The sequence below is a fragment of the Pinus tabuliformis genome, chromosome 8 (genome assembly GCF_031772625.1).
Source record: "Pinus tabuliformis cultivar Carrire ecotype Pingquan chromosome 8, CPIR1, whole genome shotgun sequence".
Taxonomy (NCBI): domain Eukaryota; kingdom Viridiplantae; phylum Streptophyta; class Pinopsida; order Pinales; family Pinaceae; genus Pinus; species Pinus tabuliformis.
In genome coordinates this window covers 1,317,008,204-1,317,022,484 of record NC_142294.1, presented here as the reverse complement: position 1 = coordinate 1,317,022,484, position 14,281 = coordinate 1,317,008,204, and the positions used below count along the sequence as shown (strand labels likewise).

At 35.4% G+C, this 14,281-nt stretch overlaps 2 protein-coding genes across 2 annotated transcripts; both read left to right on the top strand.

The window, feature by feature from the left end:
* The first annotated feature begins 10,171 nt into the window (after nucleotides 1-10,171).
* LOC149240328 (receptor homology region, transmembrane domain- and RING domain-containing protein 1-like) lies at nucleotides 10,172-12,478 on the top strand. Its single transcript, XM_089373683.1, has 3 exons — nucleotides 10,172-10,238; nucleotides 11,765-11,880; nucleotides 12,013-12,478. Exons 1-3 carry the CDS (start codon nucleotides 10,227-10,229, stop codon nucleotides 12,191-12,193), a joined length of 309 nt encoding a protein of 102 aa, XP_089229809.1. The 5' UTR covers nucleotides 10,172-10,226; the 3' UTR covers nucleotides 12,194-12,478.
* Nucleotides 12,479-12,519: 41 nt separating this feature from the next.
* LOC149240327 (protein IQ-DOMAIN 6-like) lies at nucleotides 12,520-13,573 on the top strand. The gene is made up of 2 exons (XM_089370138.1): nucleotides 12,520-12,716; nucleotides 12,922-13,573. The coding sequence occupies exons 1-2, from the start codon at nucleotides 12,700-12,702 to the stop codon at nucleotides 13,571-13,573; spliced, it is 669 nt and encodes a 222-aa protein (XP_089226264.1). The 5' UTR covers nucleotides 12,520-12,699.
* The last annotated feature ends 708 nt before the right edge of the window (nucleotides 13,574-14,281 follow it).

Here is a 14,281-nt window from a genome sequence, read left to right as displayed (position 1 = left end):
CACAGTTGTAACTGCGCTCTGCTCTCTATGTATTCAAATCAGAACAAAGATCAGAGAAGGGGATGGAAAATTTAGAATTATGATTTGAGAATTAGAGATTTAGAAAGGAGAGATTCAGAATTGAAGATGGCGGAGAGAATGGATAATGGCTGAGAGATGAGATTTCTTGTTGTAATTATACAATTCCTCATTGACTCATTGAGAAGTGATCCACTGTAACTTTGCTTTGATGTTTTAATATAAATCTGGTTGTCGTTCCATCTTTGATCCTGGAGTAATCTCAAGCGGTGTGTCCCTGGAGGCTAAGGGCCCGGCCCTAGTGGAACACTCGCTCCTGTACCATTATCTTTAGTTTGTGCGTAGTTTTCATTATCAGCTTTGTTCGGTAATCTGATGTGTTTTGTTATTTTACATCACGGTTATGTTATATTCGATTTATGTTCAACTGAGTAATATCGTTCTCTATGACAGGAATGTCGTATTGTTCATTCTGACTTTGTAACGCATTACTGTTCCTTTAATCATTGATATAACGTTACTGGTCCTTACAGAATGCTATTGCTATTCAATTGCAGAGTAACCGTGTTGTGACATTCATAAGTTGGTATTACTATATTCATCTATGGTTTACACTTAATCGCGATTGTTGTTCAACTGACATTGTTGTTTCATTACGAATTACAATCGTTATTCTTTATAACTGAGATTGATATTTGTGGTATTGAAGTTAGATTACTGTTTCTCTTAATATTAAGCGTGTCGTGTGTGTTATTTATCTTAGTTCATTGTACATTTATATTTGATCTTAAGTGTTGTTCTATATTTCATTTCTAATTAGTTTCCATTCTATTTCTGTTTGATGTCTGATTTATCCTTAGAGTAAAGGTTGTTATTTGATTCCTGTAGGATACAATTGCTACATTTATTTCTTTAGACTAAGGTTTTGTTGTTCAATCTTATTTATAAGAACTAGTTGTTGTTCTATTTTCTAGTTGTTGTTCCATTTCCTGTTATTTGTATTATCGTTGCTTTGGTGTGCAGAACAATCTGAGACTATATTGAGCGTTGACATTTGTTGTCTAGTTCCCAGGTTGATGATCTTTTCCTTGATTATCTTTAATTACATCAGTTTACAAAGGGATGAGTTACCGTTACTGTACCCTTGACTGATAATTTGCTGTAGTTTTCTGAATGCATGATTTAAGTCTTAAAGTGCTTCGCTATAAGTAGATCTCATTTTGAGCATCCGTTTACTCTTGTATTTTGAACACTGTACTACATCTTTCATAACATTACTCTTGAGTAAATAGTCGCCTCAGACTGAGTACACTCTTGAAATAAAAAGTCGTCCCTGGGTTGACAATTAATGTGAAGATAATTAGGAGTTAAAAAGACACCTTTTATCGCTCAACATTTTGGCGCCGTTGCGGGGAGAGTGTAGCCATTTCTAAAGAGTAGTGTGCATTTGATGAGTGCCTGTTAGGAAAGAATTAGGTATTAAAAACGGAAGGTAAGAACCTGCGTACGGAGCATGTAGAAGCCCTCCCCCCCGCTCACTTTCCAACATAATTGTTAAAGAACTTAGGGTAGAAATAAATGTTTGAATTTCTGTGTGAATAGCAAAAAAAAAATAGAAATTTGAAAAACAAATCTCATGATTTCACTCAAGTGGTGATGTAAGCACCACCCATTTCACTAACCAATTGACAGGAACATTTGAAGAAGGAGCCTCAAAGAAACACATGAAGAACATCTTCTATTATGGTAAGAAATGGCTCACATTTCTACTTTTGAATTTCCTATCAAAGATCTAGGAGGAGTGACACAAATGCACATAATTCCCCCATCTTCTCTACTAAATTTTCATGGTTTGACAAATGAGGATCCAGATACATTCTTATTTGAGTTTGAAGTACTTTGTAGAGGATATGATTATTGTACTAATGATCAAAGGTTGAAAGTGTTTCCTCTTACTCTAAAAGGAGCAGCTCTCCGATGGTTCATGAGCCTAGATGGGAACTGCGTCCAAACATGGGAGGACATGAAGAACATATTCTTGAAGAAGTACCAAGACTATTGCAAATCCAATGAATATATTTTCAATATGATACAAGGGGAAGATGAAAGCTTGGAGGACTATGTAGAGCGATTTCAATATAACCTTCAAAAATCAAAATATAAGCATTTGGAAAAAGAGATCTTAAAAACACTCCTACTTAAAGGAATCAAAGATGAATTTTTAGAACTCTTAAATCTGATAGAAAAAGGTGATGTTTTTCAGTTGTCATATGATGATGTTTGTGAATTGTGCATAAGGTATTCAAGAGGAATCTCCAAGGCTGGTAAGAATTCTAGAGATGTTTGTTCTTTCTTTTCCAAATCTGCTACAAGAATAGGAGACATAAGAGCTAAAATCAATGTTTTATTTGAAAATTTGAAAATTGATTTTATTAGCTCTCTGAATTCACAATTGGATGTTTTGCAGGTTCAGAAAAATCAAGAATTTGATGAAGTGTTTTGCCCTCATTACCAGAAGGAGCATCCCATAGATATTTGTTCTTCCTTATCTAGGATGGAAGTATCATTTCAAAGAGATGAGGAAGCTGCAACAAGGTCAAAAGCATGGAAATCATGGCCTACAAGTATGGTTCAAAACACTTCTTCTCCATTCTCCTACTTGCATAATCCATTATGGAATAGTAATGTGTTAAGGCAGCCATGTCAATCTCAATATAACCACCATCAACCATGTCTACAAGTTTGGCATGGTTCACCTTATGATTGCATAACTACTCTCCCTCATCTTGTAGCACAAACACATCATCCATATTCTTCACCAACTCTTCCACAACATCCTACTTGCATATCAAAATCATCCACTCAACCCAATCATCTACATCATCAAAATGCTCCATTCCGTACACAATTTCCTGCTCAACTAATTCCACACCCTCACCATAATAAACCAGTACAACATGCTTACAATGTTGAACTGCAAAATTTACCCACCCTTCCCACCCATTCTATCTCACATGCGCCATTAGAGAAAACTTACAATGAGATTCAGAATGTTTCAAATTCAAAAATTGTAGAGGTTATGGAAAAAAATGAGGTTTCTTTTAGTATGCATCAACAAGTCATTTTAAAAGCTCAAGAACTTCATGGTATGATGGCTATGGGAAATCAAGAAAGTAAAGGATATATTGAAGATTGGTTTCACTCCATCATTTGTTTGCAGCATCACTCCATACTTCAACAATTTTTGACACCATTTTTTCAAGGGAAGTTGGCTTCTCATACCCTAATATTTATTAATATGCATTTTTCAAATTTGAGTATGTACATACTTGAAGCCTTATTTTGAAAATGGCTCCACTGGAAGTACTCTTATATGTAATCATATTTATTTTTCAAATCAAAGTAGGTTAGTGTAAAAAAATAAATAAATAATAAATAAGCACATAAATAAATACATTTTGCTTTTATGTAAAACTAGTTGTTTTTTGTTGCAACACGCTGTGGAAATCAACATCGGTGATAATTTTTTTAATTCATTTGTGTATGTAGATGAATTATAATGGAAATAATAGTTCTACAAACACTCATATTCACTTTTATCACCAATTTAAAAAAATGCTTGAATATCATTTTTTTTTGGCTTGTGGGCTTGATGAAATTTCTAAAAACACAGTCAGGACAGTCATGTTTTGAGGGACCAAAAGGGAATATTTTTAAAACCTATTTCTATCCTAAATATCCCTTGATGTATAATTTCTAACCCAATTTGAATCACTCAATTTGGATTTGAAACGAAAAAGTTAGAACCAAAACATTGACAGGGTGTCTAGCGGGCAACTCAGGAACAGAGTTGGGACAGTCGGTTTTTGGAGGCCTAAATGATTGAATTTTTAAAACCTGTTTCTATGGTATATTTCCCTATGAATATAGTTTACAAGGTAATTGGAATCACTCATTTTTTATATCTTATGAGGAAGTTATGATCAAAATACTGACTGTCTATCGTAAATCAGCACTCTTAAAACTTTGTCTTTCCGGCTGTTCCTTAGAGTATTTGACTTATCAATTCTTCTTGTCTTCAAAACCTATTTCTATTGGAGATAAATAAATGAATCTAATTTCATTTTCAATTTGAATCATTCGAATCCGACATCAAACGAAGAATCTATGCTTAAAACATTCATTGTTGTTCTAAGTGGGGTAATCGAAAATGACTCTGTTATGCAGGTTGTTTTAACTAAAATTGACATATCATATCATTGAATTTTTAAAACTTGTTTCTATTGGAGATAGACCTTGAATTAGCTATCATTTGGGTTTGGAATCACTCAATTTGGACAAAAAACAAAGAAGTTGTGATTAAAACACTGCTGGTTAGTATGGTTGACCATTGCTCTCCCGCAGGTGACAAATAAATTTTACTTTGCTATTTTCTTCGTGGATTTGTTATACAGAGTAACTACTTGTTGTTTTTTGCATAATTCTTGGATTAGGGGAGCCCGATCACCTCTCTTTCTCCATGATTTAATGTTTTATTGCAGGTAGACACTCGTTTTTTTGCAGGTCCTAGGAGAAAAAGAAGGTCAATTTATGGACGAGTGATTCTTGAAAGAAATTTTAATGAAACAAGGTGTTGCTTCATTCAAATTGTAGCCCATCCTCAGCATCAATACAGTGAACAGCTAATTCACTCTTTGCGTGCTTGCATTTTATGATTGTGCATTTTGCTGTTCCTTTTTAAAGGAACAACACTTCTGCACTTTCACGTTGTTGTTCCTTTTTAAAGGAACAACACTTTTGCACTTTCACGTTTTTGTTGTTCCTTTTTAAAGGAACAACACTTCTGCACTTTCACGTTGTTGTTCATTTTTAAAGGAACAACACTTCTGCATTTTCACGTTTTTGTTGTTCCTTTTTAAAGGAACATCGCTTCTGCACTTTCACGTTGATGTTCCTTTTTAAAGGAACAACACTTCTACACTTTCATGTTTTTGTTGTTCCTTTCTGAAAGGAACAACACTTCCGCACTTTCACCTGTTCTTTTTACATTCTGCACTTTCACGTTGCTGTTCTTTTTTAAAGGAACAACACTTCTGCACTTTCACGTTTTTGCTGTTCCTTTTTAAAGGAACAACACTTCTGCATTTTCATGTTTTTGTTGTTCCTTTTTAAAGGAACAACACTTTTGCACTTTCACGTTTTGTTGTTCCTTTCCGAAAAGAACAACACTTCTGCACTTTCACGTTTTGCTGTTCCTTTTTGAAAGGAACAACACTTCTGCACTTTCACATTTTTGTTGTTCCTTTCTGAAAGGAACAACACTTCTCCACTTTCACATTTTTGTTGTTCCTTTTCAAAGGAATAGCACTTTCACATTTTTGTGTTCCTTTTCAAAGGAACAACATTCTCGCATTTTTTGTTATTCCTCTTAGGGAACAACACTTTTTCACATGCATTTTTTGTTGTTCCCTATAGGGAACAACACCTTTTCCTGTATATTTTTGCTTTTTGGCATGCATTTTCTTTGTTGTTCCCTACAAGGAACAACACTTTTTTGAGTGTTTTTGTTGTTCCTTTAAAGGAGCAACACTTTGGGAGTATTTTCGAGAGCAACCCTTCCTTCCTCTTGTGGGATTATTCCTAGTTCATCTCAACCACATTTTACTGATTCCCTTTCATGGCATGAAGTACACTACTTTTATGAGGACAAGAATTATGGATTCTATTGAAGCGAGTTAATATCATTCACGTTATGATCTTTAACAAGACAACTCCTTGATGATAGATTATTTTTAAAATGGACACAATTATTTATATACCACTTTACTGTATTGTTTTTTGTTGAATATGATATTGATTGATCATCTTAATACCATGCTGGTTCCACTTTCCTGGTCATAATCTTCTCTATCTGTAATAAATGAGATTATGGGTATTTTTTTTTTCTATTGACATGTTCAACTTCTTCCACCATCCCTGCTCTTAAGGAGTACTGAGCCTCCCTCTTTTTATCATAAAAATGTGTAATAACAACAAAATTTTGTTCGCAGATGGAGGATCGGGGGTCTCATTACAAGCCAGCGTACTATGTTCATAAGGCTGTAACAAAGTGACATTCCCATTATGGCCACCACACCAGGGTTATGATCCATTGGATAGCTAAATTATCCTTGGAACAGGAGGTCTCATCACGAGCCGGCCTGATCACTTTTGCTACATCCCAGTGAATGGCAGTGTGGTTATCTGATTACCACGCCAGCACACTGATCTCTTCTGTAGAACAGCACTAGAACTCTCCATTTATAAATTGAGGATCCTGGCTCATATGGGTTAAAAAGCAACCTTGCCAAGGCTATGGACGCCTGCTGGCAGCAGAGGCTCTGCTTATGGTATTGAAGTTATATCTTATCGTCAATTATTATAATATACCCTTTTCTTATTATTTCTTTTTATCGGAGAAGTTATTTCCTTAATTTTTCCCCTGTTTTGAACCTTTACGCATGAGAAATTATTTTCAGATCAATCGCATCATTTTCAGCTAGAATACCGTCAACAAAGCATCTTTTTGGCATATTGCTGTCCTTTTTCTTTTTCGCATAACTTATCATCAATCCAAAGCGTCCTATCTCTTATTCATAACTATCTTTACACACTCTGCTCTCATTATAACCATAACTCTCACCGTCCTATCATTGATATGTGTACTCTGCTTCATTTACTGTTGTATTGTTCATTCCCTTGCCTTGTTGTCAGCACAACACCTTTCATATGCTTTATGGTCATGGAATCCCTTTTCCAATTAGAGAGGGGAATGTATGCATTATGGGATAGCATGCGATATGATTACTGCACTCTGCCATAACTTGTTGATTTGACAAAATATTAGTATTGCATGTATACAAAAGTTTTTCTGATTGAAATTTTTGCATGCATCTTAATCTGTTGCTATTCAAAACTAACACTATGGATTCAAGAACATTGTATGCAAAATAGTGATTTGTTTACAGGAGAACAACAAGTATGGGGGGAAACTCTATTCGCAGCATGACCACACTATTGCAACTAACAGAAGAGGCTCGAGCAACTCGCGAACGTGAACAATTGTTCAGACATGATGTGCTTGCCTGGATTCCACCTTTTGCATCACTTTCAACACCAACTCTGCCTACATTAGCTTCAACAAATGCCAGTACATATATGTCATTCCACATTTTTCTTTTTGGAGGTAAAACTTGAGGTAAAATAGCATAATTTTCTGATTTATTACGAATTTAGGAGAATTTAATGAAAATCCATTTTGAGCATTATTTATCATCCTTCATTCCACATCTTTACCACTTCCCATTTTTCAGCGGCATATCATCTTTCAGTTTGGAGAAGTATAACTTTCATTCATGACCATGTCATTCATATTCTTTATCATCCATTGCTATTCTTATTCATTCTCAACACCTCCCTTATTCCATGTTGTTTTACACCAAGCATAGCATTCCACAGATGGTAGCAACCACCTCAATTTGTGTTCTAGCATTGCATGAGGGCATGTTAATTCTTCAGAGAGGGGGAGGAATTGCTACGCATGATAGATGTTTTCTACTTTCTTTTTCATTTAAGGCATACAATTTCATTTTTATAATGTAGAAATTGATTTCCATATATTTTTAAAACTATGAACTCAATTCTTGTGATTTCTGGAAAACACAAACGTATCATTAAAATACACAAACCCAGATAATTTCAAGTTAAATTAGTTCATAAAATTTTGGAAATCATGTACTATCACCTACAACCATTTTGTTTATATCTCATGATCCGTGCATCAAAACGATCTGATTTTTGGATCATAGAGGCATTCATATATTACAAAGTTACTTGCAACATTTCAACAAAAGCTGGTTTGTAGTTTTTGAAAAAATAGTTAATGAAGTTTGTTGTTACTTATATCATATTTTGCTACAACTTCATATGCACATAACTTGAACGTCAATATAAAAATTGTTATGCCTTCATCAAGATTGCTAAAATTGAATATTCATTAATTAAGGAAGAATTCATTTGTTCTATCCATTTCATGAGCTGGGATGAACAATTTTTTTATTGCTTGGTTAACACATGGGTTTTGTCTTTGGATTGCATGAGGACATGCAATATATTCAGTTTTTGTTGCATGAGGACATGCAATATATTCAGTGTGGGGGTGTGTTGGGCCATTAATATACCATGATTATTATCACTTTTTAACACTTATTTCATCCATTTTTACTCTTCTTTATCATGTCATTTATTATAATTTATTATATAAATCCATTTTATAATGATTTATGCTCTTATGTAAAAATATTATTTATTCTCCTTTATTTTTAATAAATTGATGATTATGCATGATTTTATCAATGATGGTTTATTAATAAATTTTTTGTAACATTACTCATCATTTTTAACCTCCAAGATAATTTCCAGATTGAAGATTTGATCACTAAATGTCCCAACTCAGAAATTTACTGGAATAAGAAGTGACAGTTTTGCAGTTGAGATTCTGGGCAAATGAAGAAGAATCTGGAAAATCTGGAACATGGGTTTTGTCCAGAATGGACCAAATTAACTTATTAAAGAACGATTTGCCCAAATTCAGCTTTGTATTAAGAGAAACGCAGGGTTCTTTGAGCATGATTCTCTCAGATTTGTTGTTGCGGCTGTCCTCCAAATCTCAGCTGCAAAGCCAAATTCGCCTTGCTCTTGTTGAAAGATGGATGGAAATATATTTTCTTGTTGATCAATTGGTTAAAAACAATCCATTTTGTAATAGAAATCATGTTGTAATCATCACAGTTGTAACTGCTCTCTGCTCTCTGTGTATTTAAATCAGAACAAAGATCAGAGAAGGGGATGGGAGATTCAGAATTATGATTTAAGAATTAGAGATTCAGAAAGGAGAGATTCAGAATTGAGGATGGCGGAGAGAATGGATAATGGCTGAGAGATGAGATTTCTTGTTGTAATTATACAATTCCTCATCGACTCTCGTTGAGAAGTGATCCACTGTAACTTTGCTTTGATGTTTTAATATAAATCTGGTTGCCATTCCATCTTTGATCCTGGAGTAATCTCAAGCAGTGTGTCCCTGGAGGCTAAGGGCTCGACCCTGGTGGAACACTCGCTCCTATTATATTTGTGTTCAACTGAGTAATATCATTCTCTATGATAGGAATGCCGTATTGTTCATTCTGACTTTGTAACGCATTACTGTTCCTTTAATCATTGATATAACGTTATTGGTCCTTACCGAATGCTATTGCTGTTCAATTGCAGAGTAACCGTGTTGTGACATTCATAAGTTAGTATTACTATATTCATCTATTGTTTACACTTAATCGCGATTGTTGTTCAACTGACATTGTTGTTCCATTACGAATTACAATCGTTATTCTTTATAACTAAGATTGATATTTGTGGTATCGAAGTCAGATTACTGTTTCTCTTAATATTAAGCATGTCGTGTGTGTTATTTATCTTGGTTCATTGTACATTTATATTTGATCTTAAGTGTTGTTCTATATTTCATTTCTAATTAGTTGCCATTCTATTTCCGTTTGCTGTCTGATTTATCCTTAGAGTAAAGGTTGTTATCTGATTCCTGTAGGATACAATTGCTACATTTATTTCCTTAGACTAAGGTTTTGTTGTTCAATCTTATTTATAAGAACTAGTTGTTGTTCCATTTTCTAGTTGTTGTTCCATTTCCTGTTATTTGTATTATCGTTGCTTTGGTGTGCAAAACGATCTAAGACTGTAGTGAGCGTTGACATTTGTTGTCTAGTTCCCAGGTTGATGATCTTTTCCTTGATTATCTTTAGTTACATCAGTTTACAAAGGGATGAGTTACCGTTATTGTACCCTTGACTGATAATTTGCTGTAGTTTTCTGAAGGCATGATTTAAGTCTTAAAGTGCTTTGCTGTAAGTAGATCTCGTTTTGAGCATCCGTTTACTCTTGTATTTTGAACACTGTACTACATCTTTCATAACATTACTCTTGAGTAAATAGCCGCCTCAGACTGAGTACACTCTTGAAATAAAAAGTCGTCCCTGGGTTGACAATTAATGTGAAGATAATTAGGAGTTAAAAAGACACCTTTTATCGCTCAAGAATTGGCAGATCCTCCTCCATACTCGGGGGGCATTGAATATAGTAACCAAGGCACTATTGACATGTCATATGAGGTATGCCTCTAATAACTAGATATTTGCCTGAAAGGAGATATATTAGTCTTCAGATTTTGTTATCATTTGTCTTCCCCTTATTCTTGTTTTGATAATATTTACATATTTCTAAGATTCAAGTCTCTGCACTTTGCAGGAGGAAAAATGTATTATGTTGTACTATGCATGTCATTGTTAATAATTATTGGTGAAAATAAATTTTCATGGCATTAGTGGAGTAATCACTCGCCCTCTTAGGGGATTGAAGAGCTTTCCCCCTTGTGGAACAAGTATAAGCATGAAGATATCTTTTTGTGAACCTCCTAAGGTACGATGAGAATATGGGTTGCCTAATAAGCATGGAATTGCATATGAGGCTTGAGCCATGAGCTTTGCTAGCTCAAAATCAAAATCAAAATTTCTTTCAAATGGCAACAAATTCTGTTCCTTAGTAGTGTGTGTCCTAAGTCCTCAGGGGAGCAAGGGCAGCAAACAAACTTCTTTCTAAAGAACTAACAAAAGGTTTGATGCATCAGTGCTTCTACAGGGGATGTCCAAACATTCCTGTCAGCTTTGTCATGTTCAAGAGTTTCCTGACAGAGGTATAGGTAGGTCCATTTTGTGTTAGGCGCGTGCTATATTCTATTAGCTGATTCTGTATCTGTTGGATAGAAGATCCATGTGTCTTATTCGCTTCAATGCGTTTCATACATCTTTCGAATGCGAGAGTGGAAGGCTTCGTTATGAGGGCTTGGTGTGCATTACGCGTATTTAATTCTTTTTCCAATTCGAGTACATAACAAAGGAAGTCCACATGCCTAAGTGGATAGCCACAAGGTTAGAAAAATTCGTGCATGACTTTATAACGTTAAGTGGATTTGGCTTCATTGGGTTTTTAATTCTGAGAACCTTAGCGTTGATTCTTGAATTGAAAAGATGCCAGGTCTGATGTCAGGTTCAATCACGGTGATCCATATTAGGTAATGCTTGTTGAGGGACATAAGTTTATATTCTGTATTTGATATGAAATACTTCAAAATAATCCTTTTAATATTAATAAGGTGTTCTGTCCAGATGTCATGGATTTTGAGCAGATACAAGGTTCACCTCTTTCTATGCCCAACCTTTACTATAAGTGAAGTCTTGTACAGACATGATTAGGGTCTGTTCCTTGGTCTTTTACATACATGCCAGAGTTGCCATTAGACTTGTGTATCTGATTCTGTTTGATAGCTAGTTTGCGTAGTTTGGAAATTTGTTGAATAGGGAAATAAATCAGGCCATCAAACCTGGGCGATATATGTTCAAAACCGAGAATATTTCTGCATACAGAAGGATATACATTAAATATTGGCACCATCAGCAGATGAACCAACATAATGAAATGATTTATGCTTTCATTGGAATGTGTATTTTTAAGAGACTAGCTGGAGTGAGTGTACACTTGTGGTAGCAAGGTTCAGGGAGTTCAGCAGGCTTTCTGTTTCCAATTTGAGATTAAATTTTAATCTTACTGATATTGGGGTCTGTTGTTGGGATTTTTACAGTCTCTTGTTCAGCTGGAAAATGTAAAATGTGTGGCTCCTGCCACAATAGTGAACTCTATGCCAATATTAACTTTTGATGGAAATAAGTCTGAACAAGGATCGACAGATGAAATGGAGTAAGGGTTTATCTATTATCAGGTTCTCATGTCTTGTATTTAGGATACAATGTCTATCATTGTTCTTAACAACCTAAGGAGATGATTTATTTTCTGTGATTTTGATAATCTATGTTTTGGGACGTTGTGTAGGAAATGTGCAATATGCCAGTTTGAATATGAATTTGGTGACCAGATCATCTCCTTACCATGCACCCACAGTTTCCATAACCACTGTGGGGCAGAGTGGTTGCTAAATCACTCTAAGTTGTGCCCCATATGTAAGCACGACGTTATGGACCAAAAACCTGTGGATATTGAATTTGGTCCCTAAGCTTCTGCAACTAAAAATGGCAGAGAAAAGAAACATTGTACAGTTCCCTTTTTGTATAGAATTCAGTGGCTGATTTGTAAATATTACTGCAGTGGTCTTTCTTCGTTAAAAACAAATTTATGGCCACAACTTTGTAAACAGATGTAATATTTAAGGAGAAATATTGTTGTAAAGTGTAGAACTGCCATCATATTTATTCAGAATCAGCAAATCTATTCTCATCAGAATATGCCTCCTTCCTGCCAAACAACAACTTAAAAATCTCAATATTTAAGAATCCAAGCATTGCCAGAAGATACCTTATTTCTGCATTTTTGGGAAGATTTGAAGTACATGGTTTGTTGAACATGTTGTATGCTCAATGCCCCACCTATCTTTTTGGGCAATAAGTTGTATGCTCATGTTTCAGGAGGGGTGGTGTGATAGTCAAGGAACCCTTGAAGAAGTTCATGCAAAACTGCAAATGAGACAAGAGGGTGCAATCAAATGTGAGAGAGAAATTGCTTATGCTCTCTCCCATCAGGTACATAACTATGTTCAATGCAGAAAAGTCACTTGAAAATTCATTTGTATAAGTCCTTGATTGAACACTCTATTTCTGGCAGATTTTAAATGCTGTGGTAGAATCCTCTGCACAAGACCTTAGATGTAGATGCCAAGTTGACATTTTGAAATTTATATACTAGTAACTTTTATGGGTGTTGAATCTGTTTTCAGCAATGGAGAAGCAATTCGAAAACAAACATGAATTATGCTAGAATTGAGCCAGACAAAAATAGCTGGGGTTGGAGCTGGTTAGAACGCTGGATGGCTGCAAAGCCTTGGGAGAATAGACGCATGGAACAAGCCCAAATGGATACTTGTGAAATTCAGTCTCTCAAAAGCTATGATGATGCTGGAGAGAATTTGAGGAAATCTCATGAACCAGGCAAAGTTAAAGTTCGCAGAAACAATATTAGTGTTCGTGTTGCTGCAAAACCACCTTCAGCGTTTTCCAGTCATCCTACTGGTAGATCATCTTCAAAGCCTAGCTCTGATATCCAATCTGATGAGAGCTCAACAATCTCAAGGGGATCATGTACTCCAAAATCTGGAAATACTCTGCAGACATCAGATGAGAGTGTGGGAAGGCCTAATTACATGAACTCTACAGAGTCTGCCAAGGCTAAAATACGCTCATCCAGTGCTCCAAAGATAAGACCCTCATACGATGATCTTCAATTGCAGAAGAAAGTTTCTTCATATAATGCTGAAGTGAAGAGCACAGCCGGTTTAGATTCTTATCTGCATGCTTGCAAATTGATTCCACCTATGTTGAGATCTGACAAATCATCTACCAAGAGTGGAGAGATTTCTTCCTGTTCTTATGGAGAGTCCTGAAAACCCTTTTATCAATGCTAAGTTTCAGAGTTCTATCCTGTCACTACTAGTGGCTGAAGGTTGAAAACTATGCTGTGAATTGTTTGAGCTACAGTGACCAGCATTTCATGGGCATTCTTCTATATGTTTGAACAGACTTTCAACTTAGCTACAGAGATTAAGATTTTATCTTCCAGATGAACTGTGTCAGATGCTCTTTAGGAGTGGAGAGTAAAATTTTGAGTTCAAAAGCCCCAGTGCTCAACTGTTGATTAGCTTCTTGGTTGGTGGCTGTGAGGAGCTAAAAGTTTGGTTTGATCTGGTGATTGGAGACATGGTCAGCTGGATTGTGTTTGAGTCTTTGAGGAAGACACTTACTGGAGAACTATGTTTAAGGGAAAAAACAAATCTATAGCAGAAGCAAAAGAGCATGATATCAGACACCAATATGAGCATTATTGCGAATTTCTTCTCGACCTCATCTGCTAGGAGAGTAACTGTTTGACATTCCTGCCAGCTTCCATTCTCTTTCTCATGATCTTTTCCTGTTTCTTTCTTAAATTTTTCATGCTTTATATCTTCTTGTACTTCTCTCATGTCTTACTTTGTGGGAGATGCTCTATGCACGGCCTTTGCATACTCTGTTCATGTAACTTTTTGCAGCACTACCTTTGCATACTCTGTTCATGTAACTTTTTACAGCATGGCCTTTGCATACTCTGCTCATGT